Source organism: Lissotriton helveticus, chromosome 3_1, assembly GCF_964261635.1.
Source record: "Lissotriton helveticus chromosome 3_1, aLisHel1.1, whole genome shotgun sequence".
In the NCBI taxonomy this organism is placed as follows: Eukaryota; Metazoa; Chordata; class Amphibia; order Caudata; family Salamandridae; genus Lissotriton; species Lissotriton helveticus.
In genome coordinates, this window is record NC_136061.1 from 1749815814 (window position 1) to 1749841840 (window position 26027).

The 26027-nt window shown below is 51.6% G+C and overlaps 1 protein-coding gene across 11 annotated transcripts in view; it reads right to left on the reverse strand.

Annotated features, from left to right (window-relative positions):
* Positions 1 to 26027, reverse strand: part of LOC144823746 (protein 4.1-like) — a 477862-nt gene that overhangs the window by 283204 nt on the left and 168631 nt on the right. For all 11 annotated transcript variants that reach the window (XM_078682543.1, XM_078682542.1, XM_078682537.1 and 8 more), the window contains one exon: positions 2661 to 2758. In XM_078682543.1, the coding sequence (XP_078538669.1) occupies positions 2661 to 2758 (98 nt within the window). The remainder of the gene's footprint in view (positions 1 to 2660; positions 2759 to 26027) is intronic.

The following is a 26027-nucleotide window of genomic DNA, read 5'->3' on the forward strand; positions in this document are numbered from 1 at the left end:
AGATGGAGAATGCAAAGACCCAGGTGCAGAACGATGTCCTGTTGCAACAGTAGGTCTTTCTGGAGGAGCAGCCTGATAGGATGACAGATGCTCAAGAGAAGGAGTTCTGGATACCATACTTTCTGTGCTCAATCCAGAGCCACTGGGATAACTTGGGCACAGTCAGTCCTGATCTTCCTGAGAATTCATGGCAGGAGTGGTATTGGCTTAAAAGCATACAGGGTTTTAAAGATTCACATACGCATAATGCGTGTCTGAGTGACAAACACCTTGGCAACTCCAATGCGCAGAAGTGCAAACATGGAGTGTTCATCCCCTTGATGATGGGCCCATAGAGACTGCAGATCCTACTGTAGAGCCTGCATTCGGCTCCTGGCGTGCTCGGCCAACAGGGTGCAGGAGCATATCAGTCCGCGCAACCTCAGAGTAGACCTCACTAAAATCCAGGACCGAGGCTAAGATTGGGATCATAACCTGAACTGTGTCCACAATAACACCAATGAATGGGAGTATCAGAGGTACCACTTTGGCAGGTTGATTGTGAACCCTTAAGATGACCGGAGGTTTTTGCTGCAGTCAGCTGATAACTGCCTTGGGGGGAGCACTTCTTAAAAAGCGAGTTGTCAAGGTGAGGGAAAATTATCTCCCCTGAAATTCAAAGAAGCACTACCACCACCGCTTTTGTGAACACACACACACACACACACACACACACACACACACACACACACACGCACGCACACACACACACACACACACAAAGAGCACTGGTGAGACTAAAGAGGAACACAGCAAACTGAAAATGCTTTGTTCACACCACGAACTACAGTGCTGAAGGGACTGCAGAATGGATATATGGAAGAAGGCATCCTTCTGGTTCAACGCCAACATCCAGTCTCCAGAGTTTAAGACAGATCAGACCTGGGCTAGTGTAAGCATTTGAATTTCTCCTTCCAGTTGAAGGTATTGAGAGGGTGCAGGTCTAAAATAGAAGGATGACCTCCATCTTTTTTGGGCACCAGAAAGTAGTGGGAGTAACAACCATGTCCTACTTGCAGCGCGGGCACCCTCTCAATAGCCCATTTGGCCAAAAGGGCTTGCACTTCATGTCGCGAAACAGAGAGATGCTCCTCTATCAGTCGCTGAGGGGACGATGGAAGGTGTGAAGTAGAAAAGAAGGATAGGGCATCTTCCTTTGGAACAATTCGCAGAACACACCTGTTCGATGTTATGGCCTGTCAACCCAGCAAGAATTGTTGGATTCTGGCTCGCACTGGGTGGCTGTGCCCTGCTAAGGGAACCTAAAGGCGTTCGGCATGTGGGGCTCCAGGGGCGGTGGTGGACTGGGTGGCCCATGGCATTGACCTTGATCGTGGAAGCAGTGGGCACCATGGCTTCGACCACAAAACTGCTGGGTGCCTTGTGGAGGTTGGATTGGCTAGTGGTATGGGGCACCTCTGCCAAAGTTGCAATAAGAGTGGTAGAGCTGATGAGGTTGGCGAAGTAGGGAAGATAAGCCCAAAGAGCGTACCGGGCCCTGCACTCCTTGAACCACTCGAGAATGGAGTATACCTTGCTCCCATACACGAGAGTCCCGTCAAACAACATGGCCATGAAGGACAACTGCACCCCCAGGCACCACGGTCGGCTCACATAAGGTGGTGGCTTAAAGGGGAAATCAACAGTTCTGAGGGAGCAGAACAAGCAGAAGAAGGTGGTATTCGATCTGTTGCTCTTATTGGCGATTGCATACCCCAGATCCACTGTTTCCCCAAAAGGATAGTACTTCTGCATGGGTGTTCGGATGGCCTGCAAAGGTTGGTGCTGCTGAGACGGGCGAACAAAGGAATAGCCTTGAAACTTTCTGTACTGCTTATGGAAGAACCGAGCTGTAAAAAATAAGTCAAGTGAGCAAGCTGTAGCTCTGCCATTATTGAAGCACATGAGAGAAGTCAGCCTTTTTGCCTAGGTGTTCATAATCAAAGGATATTTCAATAATAGCGTCTGGGACATTACAAGAAAAGTCTTACAGCATCCTAGAACGTCGGCGTAGAGTGACAGCTGAACCCATCGATCAAGAAATAGTATCAGCAGACTCATGGCCACACTTCACCTGTTTGGAAGCATCTAAACCATCGTAGACCACATCTGACAAAGGATTTTTTATGTGGTCGAGAAGAATGACACCAATCAACTTTGCCAGTTCCCATATAGCTGCAACATAGCAGCCTAGATTGTTGATAATGTTCATGGTGAGGAGGATGAGGCTGACAGGAGTCAAGAAGTTATCTCCCATATTCTCCACATTTTAAAATCGATCTCAAGGAGCCTGCAGAAAGCTATTCTGGTCCTCTTTTGATGCAGAACGTGACAATAAGAATTTTGGGCCAGGGAGCAGGTTTATCATATTTTTTTCCAAAAGTGTGTCAAGCAGGGAACTGGGCCAAATTTCTCAATGAAAGTGTAATGATTTGGTGGCAGAGTCATCCTGGAGGGAAGATTAATCCGTCCCTAAAAGAAAAGGTAGTATATATAAACCATTTAATTTCAGGGATTTTGTTGACTGCACAGTTAAACTTTCCCATCAGCCACACAGGAATCATTTCTCTTCCCATCCACATATCATTGAATTCAAAAGTTTTCAAATATTAAACATTTACCTGAAAAAGGTGTGATGTTCGACACAGACCTTCCACAACCTCTTTGCTGCCTTGTAACTGGGTAATTTAAATCCAATTGTACTTTCATATTGCTCCTGCTACAAAAGAAAAAAAAACATCAGTAGTTATACTGCTGATAAGGGATGTTTAATGGTACAAGAGCTCTACTAAAATGAGTACAACACATTTTGTAACATCCATCAGAATACAGGAGATGGGATGCTAGAGAATTTTAATGAACCTAAACTTCAACCACCCAAATGCAAATAAGTTTCAACCATTTGCAGGAGTCAATTTTTACACAGTTTTACACAAAAACGATATAAACCCATCTATTGCCCTATTTGCATTTATTTTTAAATGCGGGAAAAAATATGCTTTTTGGGGTGATTCTGAAAACCATTGATCTTGATTGCCAGTCCAATAGGTGAGGAGGCTGATAGGGAGAGGACTTAAGAGGGCATAATGTTTCCTTACGAGGCTTAAAAACCTGCATATGTGCATGTGTTCGTACCAATGGCATTGATACATTTTCACAGTAGTGCACCGTTGCATTATATATTGTATAATATATTGCTATTTATAGTGACACACCCCTTCAGACATTTAGGCATTGCTGTATATCAATTAAATAAGTGTGAAAATACTCTAGTTGTAGTTTTATTTTTCACAAAACAAAGTAATGTGGCTTACTTAACAGGTACAATGAGCAGAAATTAAACTAGTATAGATAAAAACAAAGTTATCAAAAACATTAATAACATAAAATCGGAGTCCTACTATTGATTTAGCATCAGCCAGATCACAGGTATTTTCATGGTGTTGTAGAAAATGTATTTGAGCAAAGACCAAGTGAAGTGTTTATTGACAATTCTTTTATGTTTCACTGCACCATTCCATAATGACATACACCTTATGCATGGCACTAACTGACAGGACGTATTTACGCAAAGGAGAATCAGCAGTTTGTTTTAATAGATGATCATCCAAGCAGCTCAAATCTCAACTACACTACATCCTTATCACGATATAGTTTACAAAAAAGGCTAAAATATTGTGTTAAACGTAAAATCTTAAACACACATGAATACAACAGAGACCATGTTGCACAGCAAGATTCTAACAATTACCCAGAGCAAATAAAACGTTAATTTTCCTTCCTGAGGGAAACTCCTCCCAAGGAACAGCCCTTAAGAACTTATTGACTGCAAAACTCAAAGTGGCGGTTTAACAACACGAGGTTACTAAAAAATGGTTTGGAGCCCAAACTAGTCAATACAGGTCGCAGGCACCTGTTTTTCAGCAAGTTCTAATAGCCACTGAAAGTGGAGACATTCATACATGACTTAACACATGTCTAGGCTTGTAAAGACCAAAGATGAGCGTTCACTTCAGGAAGCATAACATTTCCACAATCAGATCAACCCTGTACCCTTGCAGCTCCAAAATACATAGTTCAAATAAGGTACAACACGGGTACTGTGCATCAAAATAGAGCAAGCTTTTTTGGTGTTCTTACAACACGAGAGAAAAATTAAGTCAAAATCTTTTGCTTGCACCGGGATGCGATTTAATCTGGAGGACTGGGTAATATTCCAGATTACAAACGCTCATATTCCTGCAAACATAACAATAACTGGGATCACATAAGCATTCTTCAGTTTTATCATCTCGCTGCATTCTTCAGTTTTATCTCGCTGAATAACAATCTGGTCATGTGAGTGAAGGGATTACTTAAAATTGCTAGCCAAAGAAACCAGTGGTACACTTGATCTTCTCACCAACAAAAGACAAACCTAGTGGTAAATAGCAAAATTCTGAGACAATTTGGGCAGTCCCAGGATTTTCCTAATACAACGGTTTTCTCAGCTGGAGGAGAAAGTCCTTGACTAAATCACACATAGCAGCACCACAGGCTTCAATTGGAATAATAATTGTTACGTGCAACTCATGCAAGGAGGCTATGGAATTTCACCAGTTTTTTTTATCATCCAAGATCACACATCACTGGTAAGAGAATGATACATTTTTCCAGGGGTGGCTCCTCCACAATGGCACAGGTGTGTCGCCCCACTAGCTCAGAGCAAGCACGTGAAAAATGAATTGATTACCTAAATCATTCTATTTTTCATTTGCCGGCTCTGAGCCAGCGCGTTCAGGGAGGGGAGGGGCTGGCCGAGGCTTGGGAGGGGTAGGAAGAGTTCTGTGTGTACTCTCTAAGTCCACATATGTGTTTGACCGGCCAAACACACATATGCGGTTTCTCCAGCCCGGCTGCATTGAACAGCCGGCAGGAGAAACTCAACAGACTCCTTGGTTTGAACTGATCGTCTTTTCATGCCGCTCAGACCAAACCCCGCGCTTCTCTTATAGCATGAGAGCAGCGTGGGGATTGCACAGGGAGTCTGTCCCAGTGTATGCTGGGAGCCTGGGACCAGGAAAAGAACAAGGAGGTATGACCGGGACACGGCCGCAGCTCCAGGTAAGTTGTTTTTAATTTCTTTTTATTATTAACCACCCCCTCCCCCCTGCACTCCCACTCCCGCGCAGCCTCCACCCACCTCACCACCGCCCAATTGTGTCGGCCACCACTGCATTTTTCAGCCCACAGTCACTATTTGTTAATGAGAAACACTAGTCTTCAGGGCAAAGGTGCCCCAGAAGACTACATATTTAGTCACTTTTTCCATTATCAAAGATGACATGTATGAGAGTTGTCACTCACCCCATTACAATCTCAACATGCACAACATAGAGGTAAAACGAAGAGAAAGGAGAAAGGACAGACTTTTACTCTGAACTAATGGCTTTGTCCATAGTCCATGAAAAACCTCTACAGTTCACCACCTCTTTCCTTTGAGTGACAGTCAGAAACCGCGAGCTAATGGAAGGAACTGGGGGGCCTGTGTTCCTTTTTGGACAGCTACTCTTCTCTATCAAGGTCAGACATCCAATGAAGGTGGAGATCAGAGAGGGCCAGAGCAGATACACACTATTCCTGGATGGACTAAAGATAACAGATACGGGGGGGCGTGGCTAGCAGCCGACGATGGCGGCCGCAGCGTAGAGAGGCTCCCGAGTAACGGCGGCTTCCCACGACAATCCGTCACATCAATCCTGAATTTTTTCAGTGCTGAAGGGAGGGGATCGGACCCGGAGTCCGTGCGGCGCCCAATGCTGCAGAATTAAAATCGGTGGCAGCACAGACGAGCTTCGGTAAGCGGAGCGGTCACCGGAGGTGCGGAGGGCCTACTGCCAGCCTGGAAGCAGCGGGGTCGCGGAGAGAGAGTGTCCGGGCGGAAATTGCCCTGGAGCGGCGGGGGTGCGGCAGGAAGTGTCGGTCACCGGACGCGTGGTCCGGAGAGCCCGCAATCGTGCCTCCAGGGGCCCCGAGGTGAGTGCTGACCCCCGTGACGCCTGGAACAGCCATACACCGCCAGTTGCTCTGGTCGTGGGCGCATTCTGGACCTTTGGCAGCGGTGGAGCAGCCGCCATTCCTCCGCGCCTTGTGCAAGCAGCGCCCCGGCACCTGCCAGAGACTCCTCTATCGGGACTATACTGGCCCCAGTTCCCAGGAATACTAAGTTGGGGGCGGCGGGTCCCTGCGGGGCCCCTTCATTACTGTGCTCGACCCCCCGCACGCAATCCGAGGGAGAAACACCGGAGGGAGTGGAGGAAATCCCGGCGGCTGCCGCCTAGAGTGGGGTGCACACCACCACACAGCCTTACTAAGGATTTGGGGATCAAACGACCACCTTGCTCCTAGGACCACGAACGGTGCCCCTGCGCAGATTGGCATAACCCTTGCCGGCACTCAGCGCTACATACCCGAGGTGCCCCCTAACGGCTGTGGGTCTGGGGGGGGGGACTCTTCGCCCCCTCGCTGTGGACTGTGGGCTGCGCCTGCGGCGGGAGTGTTTTGCTGGTGAGGCCGCGGTCGGCGCGAACGCTGGTGAGTTGTGGGGCTGGGCGCTGCCGACATCGTGCTTTACCATGTCAAACAGGGGCCCCAAAAACACCTCCACCCAAGCAAAACTGGATAAATTCGCGTATGAGAAGCAGACACCGCCCCAGGAACAACGCAAAAACGCCGGGAAAGCGGCGGACACGGATGGGGCAAAGAAGGCCACGCTTGAAGATGTCCTGGCGGCGTTGGCCCAGGTGCAGGCGACAGTCGGGGCGACCGCCACTGAAGTCACCCTGATACGGGCGGACCTCCAAAAAATGAACGAGAGGGTCAAGCAAGTAGAGGTCGTCACCAAATCGTTGGTGGAGGACGTGTCGGAACTGCAAACAGCAATGGAGCGACTTCAAGCTGACAACAAAATACTGAGGGACAAGCTGGATGACCAGGAAGGTCGCTCCAGACGCAACAACGTCCGAATCCTGGGCGCGCCGGAATCCGAAGATACAGGGGCGATGGACCTCTATGTGGAGGACTTGATAAAAACCCGACTTCAGCCAAAGGGACTCTCAAACTTCTTTTCGGTAGAAAGGGCCCACCGCGTTCCGGGGGGAAAACCGAAGACAGGGGGCCCTCCACGGCCAATACTAGCACGACTATTTAACTTCAGGGACCGAGATGCCATTCTGCAGGCCGCCAGGGTGGCGCCCGCCATTCAGATTCAAAACTCGAGACTTGCGTTTTTCCCTGACTACACGGCTGAGGTAGCTAGGAAAAGGAAAACGTTCCTGGAAGTTAAAAGAACGTTGAGGGAGAAGGACTTACCGTACTCGATGATCTTCCCAGCACGATTGAGAGTTGTTGCGGACAAAAAGGTGTGGTTTTTTGACTCCCCCGAGGCTGCCCGCGATTGGCTGGAAGGTTGGCACACGGTGGGCCGGCAACGCAGGAACCGCGGACCAGATCACGACCGCAGAGACGACAGCAGACATGGTTCGCAAGCATCTGGTCGTGGTGGGGGGGCGGAGGACTCTCCCTCCCGCGGAACAGGAGGGGCGGATGGAGAGGGGTGACCCTCCCCCCCCGGGATCTACACTGACCACAACTGCTGACCATCACCTTCATGTTTCAGTTGCTGCACGAGGACACTGGCATGACCTCACCTGAGGCACGCAGGGATGCCGCCTGCTCGGGGAGACACTCTCCCCCTTACACGCAAGTACTCTGGTTGTGGGTTGGGTTAAGCACTCTGCTCAGTTGGGGAGGCGGGCAGTTGAAAGTCCGTTAGGCAGGGAAGCAGGGAGGGGGGAAAGGGGGACGGGTTGTTTTTTTACAGTTACGACTTTGTTTGTTAGGAACACATATGTACGGCCAAGTAGTACACCATACCACACGGGGGACGTATCGGACCACCTGACCCAGTTAAGCACGGGAATAGAGAAGAGGAATTGCTTTGTAATATTTATGCTGCGATTGTACCCATATAGGCACGAACGTTGTTCCCACTATTACGGGACTCAATGCACGCAGACAGGGGCCCCCGTGACACCTTTGGGCTCTTCATTGTGCGGTGGCGCAGTGTCTGGACCACTGGTTCCTCCTGAGTGCTCCATTTCATACCCCTTAATTCCCAATGGCTAACAACATAGCACCATTAGAGGGACTGGAATCCACCGATACACTATGCCCAACTCTGTCCTTGCTGTCCTGGAATGTTCGGGGTTTGGGAGACAAGGTTAAACGGGGGTTGGTATTGACTGCTATTAAGCGACTACGACCTACCGTGGCCTTGCTGCAGGAGACTCACCTAGTAGGGGGGGCTAGAAAAGCTCTGGATAGACGGGGTTACAAAATGTGGGCTCATTCAGACTTCACGTCCGGTTCTAGAGGGTCCGGCATTCTGATAAAAAAGAATTCACGATTCCTGCCTCTATCGTCTCACACGGATGATCAAGGCTGCTTTGCGGCGGTGCATGGGCAATGGGAGGGGTCACTTTTCAACCTTGTATCAGTATACATTCCGCCGGCACTGCATTCAGTACACCTCCCTAGATTAGGAGACTTCCTGCGGACTCTACCGGAGGGGGAGAATATCCTAGGGGGAGACTTCAACGCAGTCATGGACACACAGCTAGATAGACACCCCACACCGGCCCTGGCGGGGGGGAATACGTACCTGCGGCGGTTTGCAATGGCCATGGGAATGACTGACATCTGGAGACACTTGCACCCGGGCGCACAACAATACACCTTTCTCTCCGCAGTGCATGGTAGCCTATCCCGTATCGACTACTTTTTGTCAATGGGCGATGGCCTTCGCCACGTTGACAACCTAGTGATACACCCTCGGGGGGTTTCAGACCATTCACCCCTCACACTGACTCTCACCATGCGAACGAGAACACGTAAACGTATCTACCCCATTCATGCATCCTACTTTAAAATTCCACAGGTCCGTAAGGCCCTTATACGTGCCACGAAACAATACTTTCTGGAAAATGTACACTCAGTACGCTCCTCAGCGACACTCTGGGAAGCCTATAAGGCGGTCCTGAGAGGGCGAGCAATTAACACTATAACCGGGTATAGGAGGCAGCAATCCCAGGCACTGGCCGCTTTAGAGGTGGCATTGAAGGATCGGACCACGGCCCATGAGCTACACCCCTCTCCCTCCACCCTACACGCACTCACTCTCCAACAGCAGTTGTATAACGATCACCTCCGCGTGGTTGTTAAAGGCTACATAACAGATACTCAGAATAGATTTTATGAGGTGGGGGACAAAGCGGGGAAAATGCTGGCGTGGCTGGATAAGCGTGAGACCAATTCCAGGGGGATACAGCGGCTCAAGGACATACATGGGGTGCCACATTCAGACCCTAGGCGCATCACGGAGATACTGGCGGCCTATTTCCAGCAAGTATACACCCCGGAACGGATAGTCACATCCGAAACCGCGAGAGCTCTCTTGGCTCCGATTGAGGTCCAATCACTATCACCAGAGGCGTCAAGCGACTTAGAGGCAGATATTACTGTGGAGGAAATCCAACTGGCCATTCGGGCACTGAACCCAGGCAAGGCGATGGGACCGAATGGTATACCCATAGAATGGTACCAGGCGATGCCGGAGACCCTCAGTGTACATTTGTTGGGGATGTTCAGAGACAGTCTCGAGAAGGGCTCCCTTCCGCTAGACCAACGAGTGGCGACTATCGTCACAATCCCCAAGCCGGGTAAGCCGCCGGAGGATTGTTCCTCCTATCGGCCCATTTCCCTATTAAACGCGGAAGTGAAAATCCTGGCTAAACTCCTGGCACTAAGGATTCTGCCACATTTGCCCTCGATCATACACCCGGATCAGTCCGGATTTATGCCGCACAGGAACACGGCGTTGAACCTGCGGCGACTGCACGGGGTGCTGGCTAGAGCCGACGCCATTAAATCACCAGCAGTGATTCTAGCGCTTGACGCCAAGATGGCATTTGATCTGGTGGAGTGGGAATACTTGTTCGAGACACTGACGCATATGGGCTTTGGCCCTCGCTTTCTTGCATGGGTCAAGCTGCTCTACACGGACCCACTGGCACACGTGGTAGCTAATGGCCATATTTCGCATGCATTCCCCTTGGGAAGAGGCACGCGGCAGGGGTGCCCTCTGTCGCCCTTGCTGTTTGCTATCTCGCTGGAACCCCTCGCAACCCTCATACGAGCTTCACCCCTCATTAAAGGCATAACATGGCCTGGGGGTTGGGAAGACCGGCTGTCCTTATACGCCGATGATATGTTAGTCTATCTAACCGACCCCGATGAAGGCATACCAGCGTTGCTGCGCATCTGCGACACCCACGGCAGTGTCTCAGGCTATACACTAAACTGGGCCAAGTCTGAAGTTTACATTCTGCGAGGTCCAGCCCTGACTCTCGACAGTGCGTGCCCGCTGAAGCTGGCGGGGACGTCCTTTAAATACCTGGGAATACATGTCACTAGGGAACCAGCAGAATTCATGGATAAGAATCTGACTCCGCACCTGGTCCGGCTTAAACGAGATGTAGAATTTTGGTCGGGCCTGCCGTTAACACTCTTGGGCAGGGCGGCACTTTACAAGATGATGGCATTACCGCGCTTTTTGTATGTCCTTGAAAACTCACCATATCCTGTGCCTCCTAAGTTCTTCCAGAGAGCGGCGGCTCTGGTCTCCAACCTTCTGTGGGGTAACCTCCCGGCACGAGTGGCGCAGTCCAAGCTACACAGAGACTGGTACAGCGGAGGTCTCGCGTTACCGAATCTAAAATTGTACTACTGGGCTGCACACCTCAAGCCGATTAATCAGTGGATTCACGCGCCACATACTGACCCGGCATTTCATTCGGACAGGACACAACTGGGCATCAATAGCTTGTTAGGGCCATTATACGATCGCCGCAAGGTGCGGGCACTACTGGGCCCCACGAAACTTACAGTTCAAATATGGCACGCAGCGACGGAGGCCCTGGGTTGGAAGGGGAGGATAACCGAGATGACTCCACTGTGGGACTCCCGAGCGTTGGGCAATCTCAGAAACACCAAGGGGTTCGCACAATGGGACACGATCGGCATCTCCACAGTAGGAGACTTGTGGGAGAGGGAGGAGGTAATTCCCTTTGCCCGGCTGAAAGAGCTATACGATTTTGGTGACAGGGAACTTTACAGGTACATTCAAATTCGCCATGCACTGCTCGCAGTCCTGCCACCCGGCACACCACTGCCGGAGTCTTCTCCCCTGGAAGACCGCCTCCTCACTGATTACATGTTAGAGAAAGCAACGTCCCTCACATATCGTAAACTGCTTAATAATACCCCTGATCCGACGCTCCTCCTGAAGGAGAAATGGGAGGGTGACGTTCAGGATATGGACGAACATGATTGGAATGCGGCGCTGGGTTCACCTAGGGAGGTGGGCATCTCGGCACGCATGAGACTAGTACAATTTAAGATCCTCCACAGGGTTTACTACACGAGGACGGTACTGCACCGCATACAGCGCGCGCCCCATCCTTACTGTTTGCGCGGCTGCGGAGAGGAAGGCACTTTCTTCCACACCATATGGGACTGTCCCAAAATCCAGGAGTACTGGAAACAAATACACCGCACACTCTCACAAACACTAGACCACTCCCTACTGCCTGACCCGAGGAGGTGCTTACTGAATATATGGGAACCTACTGACCTGTCCAGGTATGAACAACTCTGGATCACAGCGGGGGTCATGGTGGCGAAACGCGACATAGCACAACGATGGGGGGCGGCAGACCTGCCGACTAGGTCCCAGTGGTGCCAGACCATGGACAGAGTAATGTTGACCGAGAGAGCAGTATATTCCAGCCGTGCCTGCCCGGGGAAATGGAACAAGATCTGGTTGAAATGGAATGTATTCAGGGGAGATATTTGTGAGCCCTTGCTCGAGGATGACCAGGTAGATTCCGATGACGAAAGTGAAGGGGGTTGAACATAGGAAGGGTGGTGGGCTTGGGGCACGTGAGGGTTTCCGGCTGGGGGTGCCATGGTGGGTCGGGCATTGGGGGGGAATGTATTGAATGCTGAACAACTTTGGGCACTAAGAACTGTGGTTCGACTTCCTGTCCTCCAATACGACACTTATAGCTTGATCTGTACTGCGTTATAGCAGACCGAACGGTCATTCCTCACGGGTTAATGTTCCTAGTTTGTTGTTTTACAAAAGAAAACGTGAAAATGGACATCAAAACCGCATTTTCCGAATGTTTTATTTGCTAGTACTGCACATTTTGTTTTCTTTGCACAGCAGATTTCGGGGAACACTATTCTGATTTTTGTTTACACGCTCCTTCTGCTTCTCTTGGCTGTGAGTGACGATTTTATGATGGCGGCCGGCCCGCAGGGTTGTAGGCATTCCGCTGTGTACTATGCATTGTGCAATAAAGGTTTTGGAAAAATTAAAAAAAAAAAAAAAAAAGATAACAGATACAATCAGAGCCATTAGCAATGCATTCTTTATTATCCAACAGGAGGCATGGGAGACACTGGAGTGTGTGTCCTTGAGTGCGAATTGGTGTCTTAGTGTCTGTATTGGGGAGCATGCATATGAGGTGAAGCTTGCAAGCGAATGGAGCATTGTTACGTGTACTGCCGCCTGTGTGTCTGGGTATGTCAGCTGGTGAATAAAGTGGCCTTAGAACGTTGTGGACACATTTGATATTATTAAGGTAATCTGCAACAAAATGATAGCCCTGGTATAGGTTGATACATTGTAGGCAACCTTTGTTTTATTGTGGGCATTCCCTGGCATATAGTGGCAACCCCTGGCATGTGGTTGCGATATATGGGCATATGAGGCAGATTCTATTCATAATTGGCAGTAGGGCTTTGAGGACTCAAAGACAGAAACAAGCTGATCTTAAGAAAAAGGACAACCGTTTGTGGGAATTTTGTTTAATCACCAAGAAAACTTTGCAATTGGAGGCAAAATGTCTGCTATCAGAAATGAGGCAAAAATTGCTATTTTTCTGTAACATACTTAAAGCTGATTTATGCTGAGTTAAGGACACGTATTAGCATTCAGGGCTGGACTGACCGTAGAGGGCACCGGGCGTTTTCCCAGTGGGCCGGAAGGGTCGGGGCTGGTTTTCGAGCGATGGGAGGCCTGTTTTGTTACTGGGGGCCAGTTTTGCAGCAGTGTTGAAATATTGACCCCTGTAACAAAAGTGGGCAGCAGTGCTAAAGCAGCCGGTGGCAGCAGTGCTTCTCACTTGCAACTTCCCCTCCACCCCCGGTCGGACCACCTATATTGTCAGGGCTGGTTTGTGTTCCCAATCCGGCCCTGTCGAACAAGTTACTTACCTTCGGTAACTATATATCTGTAAGAGACAGATTAGTTATAGATTCCTTACCTATAGAATTACCCAGAGGTGTCAGGCTGGATCCAGAGACGTTTTTCGTCAGCAGTACACCTGTGCGCCGAAAGGTGGCATCGGTCGGCTCCATGCTCGTCGTTGGCGTCGTGGTCACAGGGATGACGTTGCGGTAGCTACTTAGACTCTGCCCTCGCGGGCTGATGTCAGTTCTTTTACATGACATTCCACGCCAGAAGAGCAGACCTATGCAAGACACTGACCACTGGTGCACAAAACTAGGTCCCTGAAAGGGATTCCCTGACCCTGGAAGTCAGTTCGCAGAACGGAGAGGATGGGTGGGGCGGTAAGGAATCTTTAACTAATCTATGTCCCTTACAGATTGAATATGCTACTTACCAGTATGCATCTGTTCTTGGCATGTAGGGCTGCTAACATTCATATCTTAGCATTAGATCGCCGCCTAGTGTTGGGTCCGGATGATCGCACATTGTTGTCCTGGAAGAGTCTTCGAAGTATCCTGAGATAGGTGGCTCCTCCCCTGGACTACAGTGCGCATGGGCATCGGCTCCATCCCCAGATTGTTTTTCGCCATTGTGGCAGAAGATGGAGTGAAAAGTGTAAAGGATGTCCATGCTAATGACTGAATACAATAGTATATCTGCAGCTGCAACAGGCACCGGGGAGGAGGGTGGGCGATATGAATGTTAGCAGCCCTACATGCCAAGAACAGATGCATACTGGTAAGTAGCATATTCAGTTCGAGGCATGTGGGCTGCTAAATTCATATCTTAGCATAGAATACATAGCAGTCCCTCCATCAGCGGCAGTTGCCCGTGCCAGCTGCAGAAACCTGAAAGAGTGTCTTGAGAACAGCCTGTCCTACAGCAGCTTGCTGCTTGGAATGTACATCAACACAGTAGTGTTTGGTAAAGGTATGTGGTGTAACCCACGTGGCTGCTCTGCAAATGTCCTCTAAAGGAATGTTCCTTAGGAAAGCCATGGATGCCCCCAATTTGTGTGTGGAGTGCGCCCTTGGGGGTATCGTTAGAGTGCGCTTGGCCTTTTGATAACATATTTGGATGCACTTAACAATCCACCTGGCTATTCCTGCTTTGGAAATAGGGTTGCCTTTGTGTTGTGGTGCGAAGGCAACAAAAAGTTGTTTTGTCTTTCTAAAGGGTTGTGTCCTGTCTATGTAGTACATCAACGCCCTCCGTACATCTAAGGTATGGAGCATTCTTTCCGCTACCGTTTGTGGGTTTTGGAAGAATGCCGGCAAGTCAATAGTTTGGTTGAGATGAAACTGTGACACCACCTTCGGAAGGAATTTGGGGTTAGTGCGTAGCACTACCCTATTTGGATGAATCTGAATGAAAAGGCTCTTGGATTGTGAGCGCTTGTAGCTCACTAACACGCCTCAGTGACGTAATAGCTATTAGGAAAGCTACTTTCCACGTTAGGAACTGGAGTTCACACGAGTGCAGTGGCTCAAAAGGTGGTCCCATCAGTCTGGTGAGGACCACATTGAGGTTCCACACCGGAGCTGGTGGTGTTCTTGGGGGAATGACTCGTTTCAGACCTTCAAGGAAAGCTTTAATGGCAGGCACTCTGAAGACAGAGAGATGCTGCCTGTTCTGAAGATAAGCCGCTATGGCGGATAGATGTATCCGAATGGAAGTGTACGCTAGATTGCACTTGTAAAGATGCAACAGATAGCAAATGATGTCAGGGATAGATGCATCTAGCGGGTTGATGTCATTGGCTGTACAGTAAATGACAAAACGCTTCCATTTCGCAGCATAGCATGCTCTGGTAGTTGGCTTCCTCGCCTCCTTGATGATGTCCATGCATTCCGGAGGTAGGTTAAGGTATCCAAACTCTAGGACTTCAGGAGCCAGATCGCCAGGTTGAGCTGTTGCGGATCTGGATGCTGAATTTCTCCATGGTTCTGCGTCAAAAGTCTGGGCGTGAGGCGCAGTCTTTGATGCGGCACCACCGAGAGTTCGAGGAACGTGGTGTACCATGCTTGGCGCGCCCACATTGGAGCAACTAGGATGAGAGTCATCGCGTGCTGCCTTAGCTTTCTTGCCACCAGCGGTATCAGAGGGGCTGGCGGAAAAGCGTACGCAAATCTGCCTGACCAGTTCATCCATATCGCATTCCCCTGCGACTGTGGGTGAGGGAACCTGGCGGCAAAGTGTTGGCATTTTGCGTTTTCTTTTGTGGCAAACAGGCCTATCTCCGGATGACCCCACTGCTGGAAGTACGGGTGGAGGACAGATGGGTGTATCTCCCACTCGTGCATTTGATGGCTGTACCTGCTGAGCAGATCCGCCATCTGATTGTCCTTTCCCGGGAGGTGTTCCGCCATGAGGAAAATGTTCCTCTGAATGGCCCACTTCCACATGCTCTGAGCCAGATGAGACAGCTGTGGCGAGTGGGTGCCTCCCTGCTTTTGAATGTAGTACATCGCGGTCATGTTGTCCGTCCGGACTAACACTACCTTGTTGCACAGATGTACAATGAAGGACTTGATCGCCATGAAGATTGCCATCAGTTCCAGATAATTGATGTGCATCCTCTGTTGTTGCGTCGTCCATAGTCCCTGCACTGTGTAAGTGAGCAGATGAGCTCCCCATCCCTGGAGAGATGCGTCCGTTGTCAGGATAATCTGTGGCACTGGCTCCTGGAACAGTCGGCCCTTGCAAAGGTTGTGTGGAGTCCACCAATGCAGAGAGTCGTATGCCCGACTGGTAACCAACACTAGGTCTGTCAATTGTCCCTGAGCCTGTGTCCACTGATTTGCTAAGCACTCCTGGAGCGGGCGCATATGTAACCTTGCGTGAGGGACTATGAAGATGCAGGAGGCCATCATGCCTATCAACTGCATGAACACTCTCGCTGGAAGTGAGTGTTGTGGTCTGAACTTCTGGATTAGAGACTGCATGCTGTCTATCCTGACTTGGTTTGGTTGAGCCATGGCCGTCAGGGTATTGATCGTCGCACCTAGAAACTGCCGGACATGTGCCGGCTGAAGATGCGACTTTGGGTAGTTCAACGAGAAACCTAGATTGTGAAGGAGGTGAATGGTGGTCGACATGTCCGCGGCGCACTGTCGTTCCGACTTGGCTTGAACGAGCCAGTCGTCCAGGTAGGGGTAGACATGGATGTTCTGCCTCCTGAGATGCGCTGCTACTGTCGCCAGACACTTGGTAAACACCCTTGGGGCTGTGGTGACTCCGAAGGGTAGGACCTTGAACTGGTAATGCTTGCCTTGAATAGTGAACCTGAGGTATTTCCTGTGGGACGGGTGCAGTGGAATGTGGAAATAAGCATCCTTGAGATCTAAGGTTGCTAAGAAGTCCCCTTGGTTTAACAAGGGAAGAATCTGTTGCAGTGTAAGCATATGGAAATGTTCTGATAGTATGTACAGGTTGAGGGGACGTAGATCTAGAATGGGTCTGAGAGATCCGTCCTTCTTTGGAATAAGGAAGTACAGGGAATATACCCCTGTGCCCTCCTCCTCCACCGGCACGAGCTCGATTGCGCCTTTTTGCAGCATCGCCACTACTTCCTGCTGCAATAAGTGCAAATGCTCTGCGGACATAGGCCGTTGCCTTGGTGGAATGTTGGGTGGAGTGGACTTTAACTCTAGACAATAACCGTACTGGACAAGTTGTAGCACCCACCTGTCTGTGGTGATGTTTCTCCAGACGGGCAGGAACTGCTGCAGTCTCCCCCCGACAGGTGTTAAGTGGTCGGGGGGCAGTGACAGAGAGTCACTGTTTGCTTGGGGTAGAGGAGCGGGAGTTGTTGTTTGCTCTGCCGCGACCTCTGTTGCTGTTATTTCTGTAACCTCCCTTGTTCTGTTTTGTGAACGAGGATTGTGCTCCACCTCTTGAGAATTGCGATTGTTGACCCATTTGTCCTCTGGTGACTCCACGTGCACCTGAGCGACGAAAATTATTCCCACGAAACTGTTGTGATTGTAGGGCCCCCATAGATTTAGCAGTTTCCGTGTCCTTCTTTATCTTTTCGAGGGTGGTGTCAACATCTGGACCAAACAGTCTATCAGGATTGACTGGCTGATTAAGTATGGTTGTCTGAATATCAGGTTTAAACCCTGATATGCGGAGCCAAGCTTGTCGTCTCAGCATGACGCTAGTGTTGATCGCCCTAGCTGCTGTGTCTGCGGCGTCAAGTGCACACTTGATGGCTGCGTTGGAGATCAGTTTCCCTTCCTCTATAAGTAGTTTGGTGCCTTCTTGAAACTTTGGAGGCAGGTGTTGTACAATCTGCTCTAGGGTGTCGTAATGCGCCCTATCGTAACGAGCTAAGAGTGCTTGTGTATTTGCAATACGCCAAAAGTTTGCAGCTTGTGCCGCCACTCTTTTGCCCCCTGCCTCTAGCACTTTGGACTCCTTGTCTGGGGGAGGAGCTTCGCCCGTTGTCTGGGAGTTGGCCCGTTTCCTGGCATTTGCGACCACAAGAGAGTCTAGTGGCAACTGTCCCCGAATGTATGCAGGGTCTGCAGGTGCTGGTCTGTACTTTTTCTCGATACGTGGATTGACCACTCTCGCTCTGGTAGGTTCTTTAAAGATGTCAGCTGCATGCTTGAGGACTCCCTTGAGCATAGGCAGCGTTTTCACAGTTCTTTCATAGACTGAAAAAGTGTCAAAGAGAAAGTCCTCTTCTACTGGGTCAGCATGCATGTCCACATCATGATTAGCAGCTGCCCTCTCAATGAGTGCATGAAAACCTGCAGAATCCTCTGTTGGGGATGCACGTGCACTGAAAGGCTGTGGGTCTTGCCCCACACTTTGGGTGCCTTGGTCACCAATTTCATCATATGCATCTGGATGTGCATCTGGTTCATTGATGGGGAAGGTGTATTGGTCCTCCTCATCATATCCCTCACCCTCAGAGTGTTCTGGTGAGGGAGTAGGGCTTCTTCTTGGAGGAGGCTGGATAGGTTCTATGAGGTCAGAAGCGTCCTGAGGAACCCTTTTTTTCTTTAGTGGGATGACATAGGAGTCCAGAGGCTCAGAAGTAATCCTCCTTTTGTATAGGGTTAATTTGCCAGTGTTGGCGTCGATGAAATGCTCAGAATCGTCCTCTGATTCGAGTTCTCGACCTGAAAGTACCCCCGCCGTAGAAGAATCCGACTTCTTTGGCGTCGATTTCGTCGAAAAGGCCTTCGGAGCCTCTTTCGGCGGCAGAAGGAAGAGAAGCTTACTCTTAGGCTTTGCCGGAGTGTCCTTCGGCGTCTGAGGCGACGGTAACGGAGCCGACGTAGCAGCGGCTTTGTCCCTGATTCTCTGCAGCGAAGCGGCGATGGGGGACACTTCACTTACAGTGGCTTTTGGCGCTGACGAGGATGTCTTGACCTTCCCCTCGGATCCGACGTCATGGTGGCCTTTTGGAGTCTTGGACGCCGATGCAGTTGCCGCCGACCCAGAGTCCTTGGATCGATGCGCAGATGTGCCAGCCGTCGATCCGTGTGCTTGTGTCGCCTCCGACTCCACTACGCGACCGACGGACGGAGTCCCAGTCGGAAACGGAGCCGTGCCGCTGGCCTTGGCGTGCTTAGACGGTGTCGCAGCGGTTGATCCGTGCCGACCACCCTTCTTAGAGGATCCCTCCTCTGGCGCCGACTTTGACCCTGTGGAATCGACCGACTTCTTCGACTTCTGTGGACCGGAGGTCGACGGAGCCGATGCGGCGGCGGGTGCAGTAGCTTTCTGTTGGCCGGCCGCCATTTTAGGGACGCTCGAGTCCTTAAGTTTCGGTTTCGTTTTCGGGTCGGCCATTTTAGGCGTAGTCGATACCGTAGGTTTCGGTTTCGGTTTCGATCCGGCCTGCCCAGCAAGTATGTCCGTGGCCGGGCCTGAAGGCGGGGCCGTGGCTTGCGGTACGGGGTCTTGGGTAAGGCCAACTGGCGATCCCGTGACCCGATCGTGATCTTCGAAACCTTCGGGGCATAGCTCGTCCCCTGAGCTATCTGCCGCGGCCCCATAAATCTCTTCGACGTCCCCTACCTCGTCGACGTATTCAAGGCCTTGATCCACGACTCCGTCGTCGTCTTCCGGATCCGCCTCGACCTCCGTTTCCGGGGCCGCTTGTCTGGCCTCCAGGCGCACCGCGCGCCGAAGCTTGAGAGTCTTTTTCGACCTAAATTGAGCGCAAGCCTTACACTTGCCGTCGTCATGGTCCGGTGAAAGGCATTTGTTACAGACCGGGTGCAGGTCTATATGTGGGTACTTGGACCCACAGAGCGGACAGTACTTAAACGGACTCCGCTCCATGCTTGAAAGTCGTGGTTGTGTCGCGATGAGAAGGCCTCGATGTCCGAAGAGTGAAAAAACTCCGCTGAATCCGACTCCAAGAGTAGGAAGAACTCGAGACCGTGCGCAAACAATACCGACGCTATAAATCCAAGGCCTTTTGGCCTTAAAAAGTTCGTTTTACTCGGTTCCGACAAAGAGAAGTCGAGACCGCATCCGAACCCAATGGCGGAAAAAAACAATCTGGGGATGGAGCCGATGCCCATGCGCACTGTAGTCCAGGGGAGGAGCCACCTATCTCAGGATACTTCGAAGACTCTTCCAGGACAACAATGTGCGATCATCCGGACCCAACACTAGGCGGCGATCTAATGCTAAGATATGAATTTAGCAGCCCACATGCCTCGAACATATTGTTACCGAAGTAACTTGTTCATCTGAAAGAGAGACAATTAGTTGTAGATTCCTTACCATAAGAAAAGATACCCGAGCAATACCAACCCTGGAGGTGGGTCTCAGAACCAAGTTCACACCAGAAAGTCCCGGAGAACGGAACGGCCAAAGAAGCCGTCTCTCCGGACTTGGCTGTCCAGGCCGTAGTGTTTTGTGAATAAGTGCAGAGATGCCCATGTAGCTGCCTGATAGATATCACTGAGGAGGAATCCCTGTCCCAAAGCAGTGGTAGCCGCCGTCGCCCTGGTGGAATGGGCGCGCAGTCCCACTGGAGGCTCATTCTTTGTCAAAGAGTAGCAACCTTTAATGCACAAAACAACCCACCTACAGATGGTCCGTTTGTGCACGGCCTGACCTTTTTTGGCGCCCACGTAGCCAACAAAGAGCTGGTCATCCCCCTGGATTTGCTTGGTGCAATCCAAATAAAATGAAAGGCAATGTTTTGAATCCAGAAGCTGGTGCTTCTCTTCCTCCTTAGAAGGATGCGTAGGTGGGCAAAGTGATGGTTTGATCAATGTGGAAAGAAGTAACCACTTTGGGAAGACAAGAGGGTCGAGTTCAAAGGACAACTTTGTCCGGATGAACCGCCAGAAAAGGAGGTTTTGAAGAAAGACCCTGGAGCTCACTCACCCTGCGAGCAGAGGTGATGGCAACCAGAAAGACGGTCTTTAAGGTGAGAAATCTGAGAGGACAGTTATGTAGCAGCTCAAAAGGAGCGCACATAAGATAATTAAGAACCAAGTTCAAGTTCCACAGAGGCATTACGAAGAAACAGGAGGAAAAAGATGAGTAATGCCCTTAAAAAAGAGATTTACAACAGGGGACTTGAAAAGAGAAGGCTGATCAGGAAATCTAAGAAAGGCTGAAATATAGCCCTTAAGAGTGCCCAGAGCAGAGCGCTGCTGGGCCAAAGAAAGGAGGAACAAGAGAACCTCAGAAAGAGGGGCAGAAAGGGGATCCACAGCCTCTGCTGTGTACCATGCCACAAATTTGTTTAATCTGCAGGTGTGTCTTAGTGGAGGGACACCTGGCTTCCTAGATAACATCACAGACTTCGGGAGCAAGGTCGAAGGTTGGCAACTGTCGTCGCTCAATCTCCACGCAAGGAGGTGGAGGCTGGACAGACTCAGGTGGAGGACCGTCCCCTGATGCTGCGATAGAAGATCCTCCTGAAGAGCCAGTCTGATCGGAGGATCGATGGCCATGTGTAACAGCTCGGGATACCAGACTCTTCGTGCCCAATCGGAGCCACAAGAATGTCTTGGGCCCGGTCGCGCTTGATCTTCTTCAGCACCCTAAGCAGAAGTGATATAGGCGGAAAGGATTATAGAAAACTTCAACTGCACTCGTGACGAAAAGCGTTGCCTAGCGAGTGCCACCTTGGAAATTCCAACGTGCAGAATGGCGGACATTGAGCATTCTCTTCGGTGGTGAATAGATCTAACCACTATTCCCACTGCTGAAAGAGACCTTGCACCAACTCCAAGTGGAGACGCCATTCGTGATCCATCATGCACCTGCAGTTGAGTTCCTCCGCCCTGGCGTTCAGTGAACCAGTCAGGTGTTGAACCACCAGGGATATTCCCTGATGTTCCAGCCATGTCCAGAGGCGGAGAGCCTCTTGACATAGGGTCTACAACCCCACCCCACCCTGTTTGTTGCAGTACCACATGGCGGTGGTGTGGAAGGAATGCTTTTAGCGCAAGACGGATTGCCCGGAGCTCCAAAAGGCTGATCTGAGCACAGACTGCGCCAGAGACCAGATGCCTCTGCTCTCCGCCTCTCCCATGTGGCCGCCCCACCCCAGAAGTGATGCATCCGTCACCACTGTGAACTCCGGTTGGGGAAGGGAAAGGGATCTGCAGTTGACCCAATCCTGGTTCGTTAGCCACCACTGCAATTGTCGTGCAGTGCCCGCTGAGATCTGAACGCAATCGGACAGATTCTCCTGATGCTGTGCCCACTGGAACTTCAGGCCCCACTGCAGAGCCCGCATATGCCACCTGGCATGATCTACTAGCAGGATGCAGGAGGCCATGAGGCCCAGCAGCCTCAGGGTCATTCTGTCAAACCCGGGACAGAGACTGAAAGATCAGAATCTTAGCTCGAATAACCCGGACTTGCTGCTCGGGAGGAAAAGCCCTAAACTGCGTTATGTCCAGAAATGCTCTGATGAAAAGGAGCTTCTGTGAGGGAATCAGGTGTGACTTTGGCACGTTTATAGTGAACCCCAGCGAGTGCAGGAGGTTCACCATAGTCTGGAGATGGGAGACGACTGTCTGGGGCAAGCCAGCCTTCAACAGCCAATTGTCGAGATAGGGGAAGGCTGGAACGCCTGATCTGTGCAGATGAGCTGCGGCCACCGCCATCACTTTCGTGAACACCCAAGGGGCGCTGGTAAGGCCAAAGGGGAGCATGGTAAGCTGAAAGTGCTCGTGGCCTACCGCGAACCGCAGGTAATGCCGGTGGGCAGGCAGGACGGGGATGTGCAAGTAAGTGTCCTGCAAGTCCCACGCTACCATCCAGTCTCCAGGGCCGAGAGCAGACAGGACCTGAGCTAGCGTCAACATTTTTAACTTCTCCTTCTGGAGGAAGCGGTTGACGTTCCTGAGATACAAGATAGGACGCAGGCCTTTGTCCTTCTTGAGCACCAGAAAGTAGTGGAAATAGCAACCACAAACTATTTCTGGGGTAGGAACTCGCTCGATAGCTCTCTTGGCCAAGAGAGCCGTAACTTCTTGTTGGAGAAGGGGCAAATGATCCTACGACATGCGATGGTACGGAGTTGGCATGGATGGAGGGGTAGTCTCGAAAGGGAGGGAGTAGCCCCTTCGGACTACCTGCAAAACCCACTTGTCCGACATGATGGTGCGCCAGTGGGGGAGGTGATGGCGAATCCTGCCGCCCACTGGCGATTGGTGGCCCTGAAAAGTCGGACTAGGAGGGTTTGGAGGCTGCTGCAGAAGGGGCCCTGGTGGACTGGCCTGCTCGCTGGACCCAGACCCACCATGGTGGGTCCCACGTCCCCGGCCACGCAGGGGCTGGAGAGCTTGCTCAGGCCTGTGGCTCTGGGCGGAACGTGGCAGGGCACCCATTCCCAAGCCACGAAAGGGAAGAAAAGAAGACTGCACAGGATGGGTGGAGTGGCCCAAGGACTTGGCCGTAGCCTGGGAGTCCTTGAAGCGCTCTAGCGCGTTGTCTGCTATGTCACTGAACAGGCGACGACCATCAAAAGGCATGTCCAAGTGGCCAACTGCCGAGCATGGCGGCAGTGTAAAACGGGAGCTCCTCCAGGCTAACCGGCCTGCATTGTAAATCCGTATATTGATCCGATCCTGCGCCCGCTCGAAGGAGCGACATCGACTCGGGGAACCGAGCGGCATAACCAGATCCGACCCCGGTGACGATCGGCCACCGGGAACTGCTTTATCCTGCAGCAGTAAGCGTCGGCCTGCGTGTGGTCAAGCGCACCGGCCTCCAGTGAGCAGCGAGCCCGGGCGGAAGTTTGCCATCCTCGGCCGGGGCGGTGTATGAACAGCCGACCGCAAGCGTCCCTGTCATTGAAGGTACCAGCGCGCACCGCCTGCCTGGCGATCACCCCTGCGTATCCCGGAGGGACGGCGAGGAGCTAGAGTGCCTGCAGGTACTGCCTGTAGCCAGCAGGAACGCCAGTGGCGGTAGGGATATCTCGGAGCCCCGGGAGGCGCCATTTTCAGAAGGTCGGGCAGCCAGCCGTGCCGTGACAGCCATAGTGCGGCGAACTCTAAGAAGGGGGCCTCGCCGTCCCCCCACGCCATAACAGACCCGGAGTGCGCCCTGCTTTAGCGGGGGAACAATTTGGGCTCCGGTGACAGAAAGGAAGACATCGTGGGAAGCACTGCGGTGGCGCCCCCCCCCCCTCCTACTGCATGAACACCCGTACCCTACAGACATGCGAGAGGGCTGACGGGCACCCCGTGGGGTACCTCCGGTGTTCATCAGCAGCAAAGCAGCGATCAGTAGCGCTACAGGGGGCGCGAAGACAGGACGCGTCACTGCACTGAACTGCGCAGAACCGCCTCCCAGGCTGACGTACCGACCACTCCGGCTACCGGTATCAGCTTGATTGGGCCCTTTGGCGACTGCACGGTGCCACCTGCTCCTGGTAGGGAACGCATTGGACTGCCTGGCGATCAGATAAACTGCAGGTCTCGCGGAACAGCACTGACCCGAAGACCGAAGTTACCTGCCACCCCCATCAACGCGACAGCATGGCAGGCAAGGGCACGAGGAGTGCGTCGACCCAGGCGAAGCTGGATAAATTTGCGTACAACCAGTCTGGACACTCACAAAGCGGCGGCCGCCACTCTGCTGGTGCGGCCTCGGAACCGGGTGGGACCCCGAAGGTAACCTTGGAGGACGTCATGAAAACCCTTACCGAGGTCCGAACAACAGTGGGCTCCATTTCCTCCGAGGTGTCTCTGCTCAGAGCAGACTTCCAGAAAATGACGGAAAGAGTGTCCCAAGTGGAGGTAGTCACGAAGTCGCTCGTTGAGGATACCTCGGACCTGCAAGTGGCCATGGAACGCATGGAGAAAGTCACAAAACAGCTGCAAGAGAAGCTCGACGATCAGGAAGGGCGTTCCCGGAGAAACAACGTCCGCATCCTGGGCCTGCCGGAATCGGAAGGTAAGGCCGCGATGGACTTGTACATTGAAGACCTAATTAAAACCCAACTGAAGCCTAAAGGCCTCTCCCACTTCTTCTCTGTGGAACGGGCACATAGGGTCCCGGGTGGAGCGGCTAAGTCGGGGGCTACCCCGCGACCAGTACTAGCTAGACTATTCAACTTTCGCGACAGGGACGCAATTCTGCAAGCAGCAAGGGTCTCTCCACCTATAAAGATTCAGAACTCGACTTTGGCCTTTTTCCCGGACTACACGGCGGAGGTGGCTAGGCGAAGGAAATCGTTCACGGAAGTGAAGAAGGCGTTGCGAGACAGGGGCCTACCATACTCTATGCTATTCCCCGCCAAATTGCGCATAGTGGCTGAAGGAAAGACATGGTTCTTTGACACACCAGAAGTAGCTAGGGAGTGGCTTGATGGATGGAGGCAGGTGGGACAGCCCCAGCGCCCGCACAGGGAGAGGCAACACCAACGCAATGGAGAGACGACATTTCATCAATCCAACGGTCCTGCGAGTGGGGAACAGGCAACGGAACTAGAATCGGATCTTGAAAGGGACCCACTAGACTCTGGACAACCTGTACGGGGCTGAACTGAACGGACTGCAGGTGGAGCAATATATTCGTAGCCCTTGGGGACTCAATGCCGGTGGAGCTGAGTAGGGCGGGCATTGGCCGGTGACTAGGGGGGTCTCACCAACCCCACAAGCAAGTAAGATGAGCGGGGATGGGATTAAGCACTCTGCACAGTTGGGGAAGCGGGCGGGAGTTCGTCCGTGGAGCAGGGTAGCAGGGAGGGGGGATGGGATTGAAGTTTTCTTGTTTGAAGTTATGTTTTTGTTCATAGTCATCATGCAGCACTCACACTGTATCATTGCCTCGATTGTCGCCTTTCTCCTACACGGGTTAGCACATGGCACTACCTGTGTTCATACTAGAGACGCCCTTAGTGCGAAGCTCCCACACCGACTCCATGGACAGGTCGCCTCGCAACACGCCTGCTGAAGGTTCCCCTGTAGGCATGGGAGTTCCCCCACTGCGCCTGCTAACCTGGAATGTCAGGGGCCTAGGGGACAAAATAAAAAGGGGCTTAGTACTACAGGCCATCAAGAGACAAAGCCCGGACTTAGTCCTTTTACAGGAAACCCACCTTGCAGGTTCCACTTGTAAAGCTCTTAATAGACGGGGCTAC